The sequence below is a fragment of the Gopherus evgoodei genome, unplaced genomic scaffold, assembly GCF_007399415.2.
Source record: "Gopherus evgoodei ecotype Sinaloan lineage unplaced genomic scaffold, rGopEvg1_v1.p scaffold_57_arrow_ctg1, whole genome shotgun sequence".
In the NCBI taxonomy this organism is placed as follows: domain Eukaryota; kingdom Metazoa; phylum Chordata; order Testudines; family Testudinidae; genus Gopherus; species Gopherus evgoodei.
The window spans coordinates 56,486-69,346 of record NW_022060078.1 but is presented as its reverse complement, the minus strand read 5'-3'; the positions used below and the strand labels follow the sequence as shown (position 1 = coordinate 69,346).

The window sequence follows — 12,861 nt, the reverse complement described above, 5'->3', positions numbered from 1 at the left end:
CATCTCATGTCTTCATTCACCCCGCAGATGGTGGGAGGGGACGGTGGATCCTAACTATGGATGCCCCCCCACACTTCCTGAATCCAAGCGATCGGCCCCCTCCCCTGGGATCCGACCCATGGGCCCATACTGCCCAGTAGCTCCCCGGGCCCCCACCATCAGAGCCTGGGCCCATCTAGCTCAGTATCACACCTGTGAGCCCATGGGCACCATGCTGTGCGGGAAGCTCTTAAAAACCCAGATGTGAGACAAGAACCCAGGAGTCCTGCCTCTCAGCCCCCAGCTCTAACCACCAGCCCTCACTCCTCTCCCAGAGCTGGGGAGAGAACCCAGGAGTCCTGGCTCCCAGCCCCAACCCCACTCCCCTCCCGAGCCGGGGAGAGAACCCAGGAGTCCTGCCTCTCAGCCCCCAGCTCTAACCACCAGCCCTCACTCCCCTCCTGGAGCCAGGGAGAGAACCCAGGAGTCCTGGCTCCCAGCCCCAACCCCAGTCCCCTCCCCGAGCCGGGGAGAGAACCCAGGAGTCTGGGATCCCAGCCCCCACTCCCCTCCCAGAGCCAGGGAGAGAACCCAGGAGTCTGGGATCCCAGCCCCCACTCCCCTCCCAGAGCCAGGGAGAGAACCCAGGCGTCCTGGCTCCCAGCCCCTCCCCTCCCCGAGCCGGGGAGAGAACCCAGGAGTCTGGGATCCCAGCCCCCACTCCACAAGATCCACCCACCAGACCTGATACGCTCATGGGCTGTTTTATTTTATGCCACACCAAACATGGCGTCTCTGCTGCCGACCTTCTTTGCCACAACCAATATGGCGGCAAAGGGCACCCTGGCTCCCTTGCTGCCGGCGGTACATACCACACTCAATATGGCTGGCCGGTTGACACCATGGCTGCCACACTCAAAATGGCGGAATAAAACCGCGGGAGCCCCTCCTCCTTTAGCCGCTTCCAACTTGGCGGGTCCCTGGCAAGTGTGCCACGCCCAAGATGGCGCCGACCGGAAGCGGGTAGGCGAGGCCTCGGGGCGGTGATGGCCAGAGGGGGCGGGGTCCCAGGGTCGCCGCTTCCTGTTTCCGGTCTGGCCGGCGGGTGGGGGCGGGGCGCGGGCCATGGCGGCGGCGGCGGGGGGGGTCCCGGGGCTCGAGGCCCAGCGGCGCGAGGTGGAGGCGGCGGAGCAGCGCGGCCTGCGGGCGGGGGAGCGATGGTGAGGGGCGGGGCCCCGGGGGGAGGCTGAGGGGCTAGTGGGGGGGAGGGGCCGCGGGGGAAGGGGGCTGGTGATGGGGGAGGGGAGGAGGCCGCGGGGAAGGGGCGGGTGGTGGGGGAGGGGAGGAGGCTGCGGGGAGGGGGGCTGGTGGTGGGGGAGGGGAGGAGGCTGCGGGGAGGGGGCGGGTGGTGGGGGAGGGGAGGAGGCTGCGGGGAGGGGGCTGGTGGTGGGGGAGGGAGGACGGGGGGGAGGCTGGTGAATCTCCTATCCTAGGTCGCCTTATGCCCCTGAGGAAGCTGGCTGTCCCCTCCCCCCCACTGGTGACCCCAAGCAGCAGCAGGGGGCCGATGACCAGCCTCCTTCTCAGCCCTGGGGCTCCTCCCCCAGGGTCGGGCGTGGACCCCAGCGTCCTGGGCAGACCCAGCTCCGCTCACCCCCCCCCCGAAGGTTACCCTCGAGGACAGTTAATTGGCCGGCTCACTGCTCAGAGGTCCCACAGCCTCGCTGTGTAGCTGTTCCCCACTTGCCCCACCCTAGAGGTGGCTGCATCTCAGCACCGAGCCATCCCCATGTGATGTTTCCCCTATAGAGGATCCCTGCTGGGAAGTAGCTTGCGGCCTGGCAGAGCTGTCCTGGGACAGTCCTAGCAAGGGAGAGAGTGAAATTGCTGATAGGTCCCTTCATGTCACCACAGAACTGGGAAATCCCGTCCTAGTCCCGGACTCCCCGGGAAGCAAAGTTTGGACTTTCCCAGGCAGCACAAGTTCATTGACTCATCTGCAAACAATTGTTGCCCCAGGGCTGTGATGCAGCCACCTCAGGGGGTGGGGCAGCTGGGGAACTGCTGTACATAACAGTGTACACAGATGGCTCGCCTGGTGCTGAGATGCAGCCACCTCTGGGGCGGGGCAGGGGCAGGGGCAAACAGCAGCACGTAATGAGGGATAGCAATTTTGTACAGGAAAAACAGAGAATCCTGAACCCAGCTGGGATGGAGAAGACTCTCTCTGGTTACGGATTGGCCTGGACACCTGGGTTCACTCTTCCTTGGCGGGAGCCCTGCACCCTTGGCTCCGGCAGGCAGCTCTGGGATAGATCTGGGGGGACAATCATGGTGGGGGTGGGGGCAGGCAGGGCAGATTAGGTGGGAAAAGGGAACAAGGTGGTTGGAGGAGTATTGGCATGAGATTAAACTCTGCCCTAGACGTGGCCCTGGGGAGGGGTGCAGGCATCCGGGGGTGGGGGCCTGAGCTGCAGCTGGGTCCATCTCCCCCCAGGTACCTGCTGGAAAATCACTGGTACCAACAGTGGAAGGAGTATGTGGAATCGGGTGACCAGAACTCCAGTTCCTTCCCGGGGCACATCAACAACTCCGAACTCTTCGAAGGTACCCTACCACCAGGCTGGGAGGGGAGTGGGGTCTGGTGGTTAGAGCAGGGGGGGTTGGGGCCAGGACTCCTGGGTTCTCTCCCTGGCTCTGGGAGGAGAGTGGGGTCTGGTGGTTAGAGCAGGGGGGGCTGAGAGCCAGGACTCCTGGGTTCTGTCCCTGGCTCTGGGAGCAGGGCCACCCAGAGGATTCAGGAGGCCTGGAGCAAAGCAATTTTGGGGGCCCCTTCTATAAAAAAAAAGTTGCAATACTATAGAGTACTATATTCTCGTGGGGGTCCCTGCGGGGCCTGGGGCAAATTGTCCCACTTGTCTCCCCCCCGGGCAGCCCCGTCTGGGAGGGGAGTGGAGTCTAGTGGTTAGGGTGGGCCTGGGAGCCGGTACGTCTGGGTTGTCACCCAGCGCTGGCAGGGGAACAAGGTTTGCTGTCCTGTAGCAGTGAGTTCCGGAGGTGAATTCCTTGGGCTATTTAGAGAACATAGTCATCCTAGTAGCCCATAATAGCGAGTTGGCTGTTGGCACCACCCTGGCCGCGGCTGGCTAACCTGTCCCCTGCCCCCCAAGACCTGGAGTCGTTCCGGCTGAAGGAGCGGCTGGTGGAGTCCGAGGAGTATGTGCTGGTGCCTGAGGACGTGTGGAACAAACTGGTGAGCTGGTACGGGCTGGAGCACGACCAGCCACCCATCGAACGCAAGGTGAGGGGAGGGGGCATCCTCGGGCACAGATCACTGGGGGGGCAGGCATGGGCGGCAGGGTCGTGTGCCACCCTCTGGGAGCATGCGTGATCCTGGTTGGAATGCTTGGGGGCTGGCGCCAGGACACAGAGAAGCCCGGAGGTCCGAGCCCATGAGCCCCCCCCAAACTTCCAGGCTCATTGTCCATAGGGTACTATGATCCTCTCTGCCCAGGCCCCACCTCTGGCAGCCAGGGTGTGCAAGGTGCCAGGGCAGGATGGCGCCCCCTTTTCGGCTCACAGCTCCCGTCTCTCACTGGCAGGTGGTGGAGCTGCCCAGCACGCAGAAGGTGGAGGTGTACCCGGTGGAGCTGTATCTCTGCCAGCACAACGACCTGGACAGCCCCGTCACCGCCCAGTTCAGCCGTGTGAACACCATCGGTAATCCAGGCGTCCGGGGGTGGGGGGCTGAGCCGCTGCAGGTGTTTCGACTGCCTCCCATCATCTGAGCCCTGCAGTGGGGAGTCCCGTGGGTTAACATTCCCGTCCCCACAGACTCAGTGCTCCAGGAAGCCCGGCGCCAGTTCGAGGTGCCCCCTGAGGACGAGACCCGACTCTGGGTGAAGAACTCGGACGGATCCTGTGAGCGGCTCCGGAACATCCACATGACAGTGCTGGACGCCTGCCTCAGCATGGGGCAGGTAGGAGCTGAGGGTGCCGTGGGGTGGGGCGCTGGGCAGAGGGTGCTCTGCCCTGGCAGTCAGGGGGGTGCTGTGCTGCAGGGAGCAGGCAGGTGGGTTTAACTAACTCCCCGGCCCTTCATCTACCCCAGGTGGTGATAATGGAGACGCGAAACAAGGACGGAACCTGGCCCAGCTCTCGACCCCATGTCATGTGAGTGCCCCTTTCTCACAGGGAGGGGTGGAATGGTGCCAGTAGAACCCTGGTGCCCCACTCCAGAGATGGTTGCATCTCAGGCCTGGCTGACCCGTCCTTGTGCGGCGTTATGTGTGGCTGGTTCCCAGCTGCCCCGCCCCAGAGACCGTTGCATCTCTGAGCTGTCTGTGCAGTGCTGTGTGTGGCTGTTCCCCAGCTGCCCCTCCTCATTGTCTGTGTCCTCTGCTCTGCAGGAGGAACTCCGTGGAGGACGAGGAGCTGTACAGGGGGCAGCCGGGGGTCTGCGGCCTGACGAACCTGGGCAACACCTGCTTCATGAACTCGGCCTTCCAGGTAGCTTCTGCGCCCGGGCTCGGGGAATCCCCCTTGGGGTTGGCCCGCGCGGGGCTCATGACACACAGTGTTGCAGTTCCACTTCCTTCCAGGAGAGGGCGGCAGACCCATGTGTGTGCTGCAGCACCCTCTGCTGGGTTGAGCTGGTCGGCTCCTTATAGGGAGGGGTGGGGTGTGGGCGGTTCTGGGAAGGGAGTGGGTTCTGGTGGTTAGAGCAGGGTGGAGCTGGGTTCTGTGTGGGGGTGCAGGGCTTTGGGGTTGCCCCCTCGCTGACCCCCGTGCTCCGCCCCCCCGTGCAGTGTCTCAGCAATGTGCCCCCCCTCACGGAGTATTTCCTCAACAACCACTACCTGGGGGAGCTGAACTTCAGCAATCCGCTGGGCATGAAGGGCGAGATCGCCGAGGCCTACGCCGACCTGGTGAAGCAGGCCTGGTCCGGCCACCACCGTGCCATCGTACCGCGCATGTTCAAGGTACCGGCCCCCCCTTGCTCTCCGATGTGGACAGCGCATGCTCCGTTCCCCTCCCCCTTTTCCCTCCTCTGCCAGCGTCCCCCGCTTCCCCGTGTCCTGGGGAGGGGAGGGGCTGACCCCGGGGAGCAGGGTGGACCCCCCAGGCCTGACCGCCGCTCTCCCCCAGACCAAGGTGGGGCACTTTGCCTCGCAGTTCCTGGGCTACCAGCAGCACGACGCGCAGGAGCTGCTGTCCTTCCTGCTGGATGGGCTGCACGAGGACCTCAACCGCGTCAAGCGCAAGGAATACGTGGAGCTGCGGGATGCGGCCGGGCGGCCGGATGAGGTGAGGCGCCAGGGGGTGCTCTGGGGCAGGGAGCAGGGCGGTGGGCTCAGCCGTGGGCGGGAGGCGTTCCAGTCGGCTGGTACCGGCTGCCCCTCCCCAGGGCGGTTGACCTGCGCCCCAGCCTGCCGTCCCTTTGCCCTGCAGGAGGTGGCGGAGGAGGCCTGGCGGAACCACAAACGCCGGAATGATTCCATCATCGTGGATATCTTCCACGGCCTTTTCAAATCCACCCTGGTGTGCCCGGCCTGCGGCAAGGTGTCCGTCACCTTCGACCCCTTCTGCTACCTCAGCGTGCCCCTGCCCGTCAGCCAGGAGCGCGCCATGGAGCTGTTCTTCGTCTACATGGACCCCAGCCGCAAGCCCCAGCAGGTCTGAGCGGGGAGCCAGGACTCCTGGGTTCTCTCCTTGGTGCTGGGATGGGAGTGGGGTCTGGTGATTAGAGCAGGGGGAGCTGGGGGCCAGGACACCTGGGTTTCATCCCTGGCGGTGGGAGGGGAGTGGTGTCTAGTGGTTAGAGCAGGGGGGCTGGGAGCCAGGACACCTGGGTTTCATCCCTGGCGGTGGGAGGGGAGTGGTGTCTAGTGGTTAGAGCAGGGGGGCTGGGAGCCAGGACACCTGGGTTTCATCCCTGGCGGTGGGAGGGGAGTGGGGTCTAGTGGTTAGAGCAGGGGGGCTGGGAGCCAGGACTCCTGGGTTGTATTCTGAGCTCTGGGAGGGAACTGAAGCAAGTAGTTACAGTGGGGGGCTGGGGGCCGAGACTCTGTCTCTCTGGGGGTCCCTGTGGGGTGTGTCTGACGCTGGCTGTCTCCTCCCCACAGCACAGAGTGGTCGTGCCCAAGGCTGGCAAAGTGCTGGATCTCTGCCTAGCTCTGGCCAAGCACACAGGGGTCCCGGCTGAGCAGGTCAGCACCCGCCCTGGCCTTTGGGGTGGGGGGTGGGACTTGGGGCCCCTCTCCTATAGGGGCTGTGGCGGACCCACAGGATGGGTGCTGCTAGCCCCCCAGGGAGGCCCCTGGCCATGCTGGTTCCTAGGGGCTACACGGGGTCTTTTTGGGGTGCTGCATGGCCATGGGGGAGGGTGCGTCCAGCTGGTTCCTTAGCCACCCTGATCCCCTGCCCACACACACCTTGTCCCCACCAGCAGACCCAAGACTTGGAACAAAGGGAAACTGAGGCACACATGGGGGTCATGACAATATCACACCAAATGCTCATTTTGTTCCATGGCGGCAGCTCCCATCCAGCCCTGGGGTGGGAACTGGCTGGCTCAGAGGGGCGGGGAATGGGGCCTGTCCCCACTGGGGTCAGCAGCCTGGTCCAGGGGGTGCTCAGGGCTGGTCTCTCCCCCCACACCCCTAGATGATGGTGGCCGATGTGTTCAGCCATCGCTTCTACAAGCTGTACCAGGTGGACGAGGCGCTGAGCTGCATCCTAGACAGAGACGACATCTTCGTGTGAGCACCGGGACAGCGTCCCCTGCGGGGCGGGAGGGACGTGTGTCAGCAGCACCACCCCAAGCACAAGGGGGCGGCGCTGGCAGACATGGGGGAGGCTCCAGGCACAAGGGGGTGGGGGGCTGTCTCAGCGTTCTCTCTTCCCAGGTGTGAGGTGGGGGGGCGCTGGGAGGGGCAGTGGGGGGGCGGGGGCACCGTGTGGGGGGGGCCGTGTCTCAATGCTGTCTCCCCCCAGGTATGAAGTAGCGGGGGGGCTGGCAGAACCAGGGGGAGCACTGGTGCTGCCTGTGTACCTGAGGGAGCGGGCGCCCCCCCCGTGACGGCGACCCAGGCTATGGGGTGGTTCTGTTTGGGCACCCGCTGCTGGTCTCCGTGCCGCAGGCGCAGCTGTCTTGGGACGCCCTGTACGGCCTGCTGCTGGAACGACTCTCGTGAGTGTCCCCCTGGGACCCCCCCGGGGGCCCCATGTCCTGCTGATCCCTGACCTCTGCCCCTGGGACCCTCCCCTGGGGACCCCACACCCTGCTGAACCCTGGGACACCCCCCCCCGGGACCCCACGCCCTGCTGATCCCTGACCTCTGCCCCTGGGAACCCCCCTCCCTGGGAACCCCACGCTCTGCTGATCCCATAACTCTGCCCCTGGAACCCCCCCGCCCAGGGACTCCACGTCCTGCTGAACCCTGGGAACCCCCCTGGGGACCCCATGTCCTGCTGATTCCTGACCCCCGCCCCTGGGACCACCTCCCCGGGGACCCCATGACATGCTGATCCTTGACCCCCACCCCAGGACCTCATGCCCTGTTGATCCCTGACCCCTGCTGATTCCTGGGACCAGTCCCCCAGGACCCCACACCCTGCTGATCCCTGGGAACCCCCAATGGGGACCCCACGCTGTGCTGATCCCTGACCTCTGCCCTGGGACACCCTGCCCGTGGACCCCATGCCCTGCTGATCCCTGACCCCCCCCACCCTGGGATCTCCTCTAGGGGCTGCTGCTGCACCAGTTCTGAGAACTGCCCTTTTGCCCCTGCTATCCCCTGAAACGGGGAGCCCTTCCTCCCACAGCCGGGGTGCCCTGTCTCCCCCCCAGGGCCCCTAGGGTCAGGCAACGGCTCTGCTTGCAGGCGCTATGTGCGGTGTCCGGAGTCGGGCTCCGAGGAGGAGGAGGAGAGCGAGGAGGAAGATCTGTACGGCCCCCAGGCCAATGGACTGAGCGAGGGTAATGGGGGGGGAGAGCATTGGGGGCTGGGGAGGGGGGGAGAGTGAGGGGGGGCTGCCTGCCCAGGGAGCTGAGAGAGGCTGGCAGGGGTTCCCCAGTTGGGGCCGGAGCTGTGGGGCCAGCCCATCATTCCATGGGGGGGGCGTTGATCCAGACTGTCTGCTCTCCTCCTCCCACCCTAGGTGAATAATGGCTCAGCCTGGCTGCCCCCTCCCCTGGAAAGCTGATGCGGGGTGTGTGGAGCTGCGGGGCAGGATGGGCTTGGGGGCATTGCTGGGGGACACCAGCTTGTAGCCATGGGCAGCGGGGGCCCTACCCCTGGTGCCCAGGATGGGGGGCTGGTCTGGGGCAGGGAGAAGGGGTCTGTGGCCACGCTGGCTCATGGCTCTGCCCCCCCCAGGTGAAGAAGAGGAGGAGATGCTGGGTGAAGGCCCTGCCAGCCAGGCCGAGGGAAGCAGCGGGGGCTCGGGGGGGCCCCCCACCCCATCCCCGCCTCAGGCGACCCTGCCCCCCACCGCCAACCGGCGCAAACGCAAGTGCCGGCGCCGACGGCCGCTCTTTACCGTGCGCCCGGTGAACGCCAACGGGACCAGCGAGCGCCCGGCCCTGCCCGGCGAGGGCTTCGCACTGCATGGTGAGTGGGGCGGGGCGGGGACGGTTCCCTCTGAAGGGTGCTGGCCCCCATCCTGTGCCAGGGCAGGGCCTGGCTGGCTCAGAGGGGCAGAGTGGAGACTGGCTGGTGCGGGGGGCCAGGGATGGGGCTCCCCCACCGGGGGGCTCTGTGGGGCAGGGCAGGTAACATGGTGTCTCCCCTCGCCCAGCCCAACCCTACATCGCCATCGACTGGGACTCGGATATGAAGAAGCGATACTACGATGAGGAAGAGGCAGAGGTGAGAGTGCTAACCTGCGGGACTCCCTGCTGCAGGGTGTGATGGGGGGTGGCTCAGGCAGGGCAGTAAGCTATGGGACTCCCCGCTGCAGGTTCTGACCGGGGTTAGGGGGCAGGAATACCTCAGCCAGAGCAGTAAGCTGTGGGACTTCTCGCTGATGGGGTGTGGGGAGGGGCTCGGGCAGAGTGTTAACCCACGGGACTCCTCGCTGTGGGCTGGGGCTCTGGGCCCCACCTAACAGCCCCATCCCTCGGCAGGGCTACGTGAAACATGAGTGCATGGGCCACGTGCAGAGGAGGCAGCCGGTGAAGCTGCGTGAGTGCGTCGAGCTGTTCACCACGGTGGAGACGCTGGAGGAGGAGAACCCCTGGTGAGAGCCAAGGCCATGGGGACAGGGGGCACCAGTGCTGGGGGCTCATGTGTGCCAGGGCCTGGGCTCAACCTGCCCCTGCCTCCCCAGGTACTGCCCCACCTGCAAGCGGCACCAGCTGGCCACCAAGAAGCTGGACCTGTGGGCCTTGCCCGAGGTGCTCATCATCCATCTCAAGCGCTTCTCCTACACCCGGCTCGCCCGCGAGAAGCTCGACACGCTTGTGGAGTTCCCCATCCGGTGAGGACTGCGGCTGGCTCTGGGGTGGAGCAGCTGGGGAAAGGCTGGATATAACGCCGCATGGGGACTGTTTGTCCGGTGCTGAGATGCAGCCATCTCTGGGGCGGGGTAGCTGGGGAACAGTGGGATATAACACCGTACAGGGACTGTTCATCCGGCGCTGAGCTGCAGCCACCTCTGGGGTGGGGCAGCTGGGGAACGGCTGGATATAACGCTGCACGGGGACTGTTTGTCCGGTGCTGAGATGCAGCCATCTCTGGGGCGGGGCAGCTGGGGAACGGCTGGATATAACGCCGCACGGGGGACTGTTTGCCCTGCACTGAGATGTGGCCACCTCTGGGGCGGGGCAGCTGGCGAATAGCGACGCACAACAGTTGAGAGGAAGTGTAAAAAGGAGGACCACTCACTGGGCTGCATGGAGCCAGACAGAATCCCCTGTGCGGCAGATGGGCCAGGACACCAGGGTTCCCTCCCCCGACCCCCCCGTAACTCAACTCCTCTCCTCTCCTCGCAGTGACCTCGACTTCTCTGACTTCATTATAAAGCCCCGGGCGGATGTGGCCCCCGCGCCCCACAAATATGACCTGATTGCTGTCTCCAACCACTACGGGAGCCTGCGTGATGGGCACTGTATGCTGGGGGTGGTCCCGGGGGCTGCGGGTCGGGAGTGAGGGGTGCTGGCCGAGCTGGGGGTGGTCCCGGGGGCTGCGGGTCGGGAGTGAGGGTCTCCGGCCGAGCTGGAGGTGGTCCTGGGGGCTGCGGGTCGGGAGTGAGGGGCGCTGGCTGAGCTCAGGGGGTCCCAGCGGCTGCGGGTCGGGAGCGAGGGGCGCTGGCTGAGCTCGGGGCGGGTCCCGGGGGCTGCGGGTCGGGAGCGAGGGGCGCCGGCTGAGCTCAGGGGGTCCCAGCGGCTGTGGGTCGGGAGCGAGGGGCGCCGGCTGAGCTCGGGGCGGGTCCCGGGGACTGCGGGTCGGGAGCGAGGGGCGCCGGCTGAGCTCGGGGCGGGTCCCGGGGACTGCGGGTCGGGAGCGAGGGGCACTGGCTGAGCTCAGGGGGTCCCGGGGGCTGCGGGTCGGGAGCGAGGGGCGCCGGCTGAGCTCAGGGGGTCCCAGCGGCTGCGGGTCGGGAGCGAGGGGCACTGGCTGAGCTCGGGGCAGGTCCCGGGGGCTGCGGGTCGGGAGCGAGGGGCACTGGCTGAGCTCGGGGGGTCCCGGGGGCTGCGGGTCGGGAGCGAGGGGCGCTGGCTGAGCTCGGGGGGTCCTGGGGGCTGCAGGTCGGGAGCGAGGGGCGCCGGCTGAGCTCGGGGCGGGTCCCGGGGGCTGCGGGTCGGGAGCGAGGGGCGCCGGCTGAGCTCGGGGGGTCCTGGGGGCTGCGGGTCGGGAGCGAGGGGCACTGGCTGAGCTCGGGGCGGGTCCCAGGGGCTGCGGGTCGGGAGCGAGGGGCGCCGGCTGAGCTCGGGGCGGGTCCCGGGGGCTGCGGGTCGGGAGCGAGGGGCGCCGGCTGAGCTCGGGGCAGGTCCCGGGGCCTGCGGGTCGGGAGCGAGGGGCGCCGGCTGAGCTCGGGGCGGGTCCCGGGGGCTGCGGGTCGGGAGTGAGGGGCGCCGGCTGAGCTCGGGGCGGGTCCCGGGGGCTGCGGGTCGGGAGCGAGGGGCGCCGGCTGAGCTCGGGGGGTCCCGGGGGCTGCGGGTCGGGAGCGAGGGGCGCCGGCTGAGCTCGGGGGGTCCCGGGGGCTGCGGGTCGGGAGCGAGGGGCGCCGGCTGAGCTTGGGGCAGGTCCCGGGGGCTGTGGGTCGGGAGCGAGGGGCGCCGGCTGAGCTCGGGGGGTCCCGGGGGCTGCGGGTCGGGAGCGAGGGGCGCCGGCTGAGCTCGGGGGGTCCCGGGGGCTGCGGGTCGGGAGCGAGGGGCGCCGGCTGAGCTCGGGGGGTCCCGGGGGCTGCGGGTCGGGAGCGAGGGGCGCCGGCTGAGCTCGGGGGGTCCCGGGGGCTGCGGGTCGGGAGCGAGGGGCGCCACGGGCGCAGGGTCTCACCCCTGCTCGTCTCTCAGATACGACGTTCGCCCGGAACAAGGACTCCGGCCACTGGTTTTACTTTGACGACAGCAGCGTCTCGCCCGTGGCTGAGGCTCAGATCGAGGTGAGGCCATCCCCCTTCCCAGCAGGCCCTGCTGCCCCACTCAAACCCACAGACCCATCTAGTCCTGGGTGCTCCTGACCCCCCTGCCCCGCCGTGGGGCATGGTTCTCCCAGCATGCCCTGCTCCGGCGCGGTTCTCCCAGCATGCCCTGCTCTGTCTGACGCTCTCCCTTTCTCCTGCAGTCGAAAGCCGCCTATGTCCTGTTCTACCAGCGCCAGGACCGGATCTGCCCCCCCGGCACCACCCCCTGCCCCAGACCCCCCGACGCTGGGGGGGGCTGCTGCAGCGACTCCATGGAGGTGGATTGACCACTCAGGTGGGGGGGAGGAGCTGGGGTTCCTCCCACCCTTGACCTCAGAGATTTGCTCTGTGAAGACATCTCAGGCCTGTGAACTTGGGGGGCAGCTCCCCCCACCAGCTCAGGGGACTCCCTTCTACCAATGGGGGGGCTGGCCCCTCCAGTAGCTTCCAGGGGAGGGGGACAGCACTTGGCACCATCCTGCAGCGGGGGGCAGAGGGGGGGAATGTCTTTCACCCCAGGGCACGTCTGAGGAGAGCCCCTCCCAAAACCCTGAGCTTTACTTGACAATACCCAAGCAATGGGGCTGTCTGACCCCCCCATGCTGCCTGTTATCCCTGGCAAGAGGAGGGGACAGTGCATCTATGGGGTGAGTCCTGCTCCCCCCGTTAGTCTGTGCCCCTCCCCCCTTTTCACCCCCTTTTGGCACTTTCAGCCCCCCTAGCTCCTGTATGCAGTTGGCTCGTATTGAGCAATAACTCCCCCCCCCCGGTGGATTTTTTTTAACTTATCTCAGTGTTCATATGCGGGGGGGGGGGGCCCACTGCCAGCAGGGCTCCCTCCTTCCTGCTGGGAGCCCGGGAGTGAGGAAGCACCAGCACCAAAGGGATTAACACCCCCCCCCCCCGGGTGCTTTCAGGGCTGTACATAGGTGCCCGTGGGGTGGGGGCACGTGCCCACCTGGCACATAGGGTGTTTTCTTACCCTGACACATTTAGGAGGCAAAATGTAGCTCCTCCCCTGGGGGTTTGTGCAGATTATTTTTGTTTTTTGGGAAAGAAAAATATTTTTGGGGATGTGGCAAAACTTGTATATAAAAGAACTTCCTTTTCACGCCATGCCCAGCTCCTTGTGACCTGCCCCCCCGTGCTGAGGTCTAGGACCCTGCTCCCCCAGGGGTCGGTCACGAAACAAACAGCAGCATGTGAGAATTCAGGATTATGCACAGGACGGCTCATCTGGTACTGAGAGGC

General features: G+C 66.5%; 1 protein-coding gene across 1 annotated transcript; it reads left to right on the top strand.

Annotated features, from left to right (window-relative positions):
• The first annotated feature begins 1,126 nt into the window (after positions 1-1,126).
• On the top strand, positions 1,127-12,721 carry USP11 (ubiquitin specific peptidase 11). Its single transcript, XM_030547199.1, is given in 21 exon segments — positions 1,127-1,199; positions 2,477-2,586; positions 3,582-3,699; positions 3,814-3,959; positions 4,091-4,152; positions 4,389-4,488; positions 4,788-4,961; positions 5,128-5,286; positions 5,431-5,655; positions 6,105-6,188; positions 6,646-6,740; positions 6,976-7,048; positions 7,050-7,171; positions 7,866-7,960; positions 8,361-8,594; positions 8,782-8,852; positions 9,110-9,222; positions 9,313-9,462; positions 9,977-10,092; positions 11,501-11,589; positions 11,772-12,721. Coding segments are annotated over 20 exon segments (2,421 nt in total). The 5' UTR covers positions 1,127-1,199; positions 2,477-2,517; the 3' UTR covers positions 11,898-12,721.
• Positions 12,722-12,861: the final 140 nt, after the last annotated feature.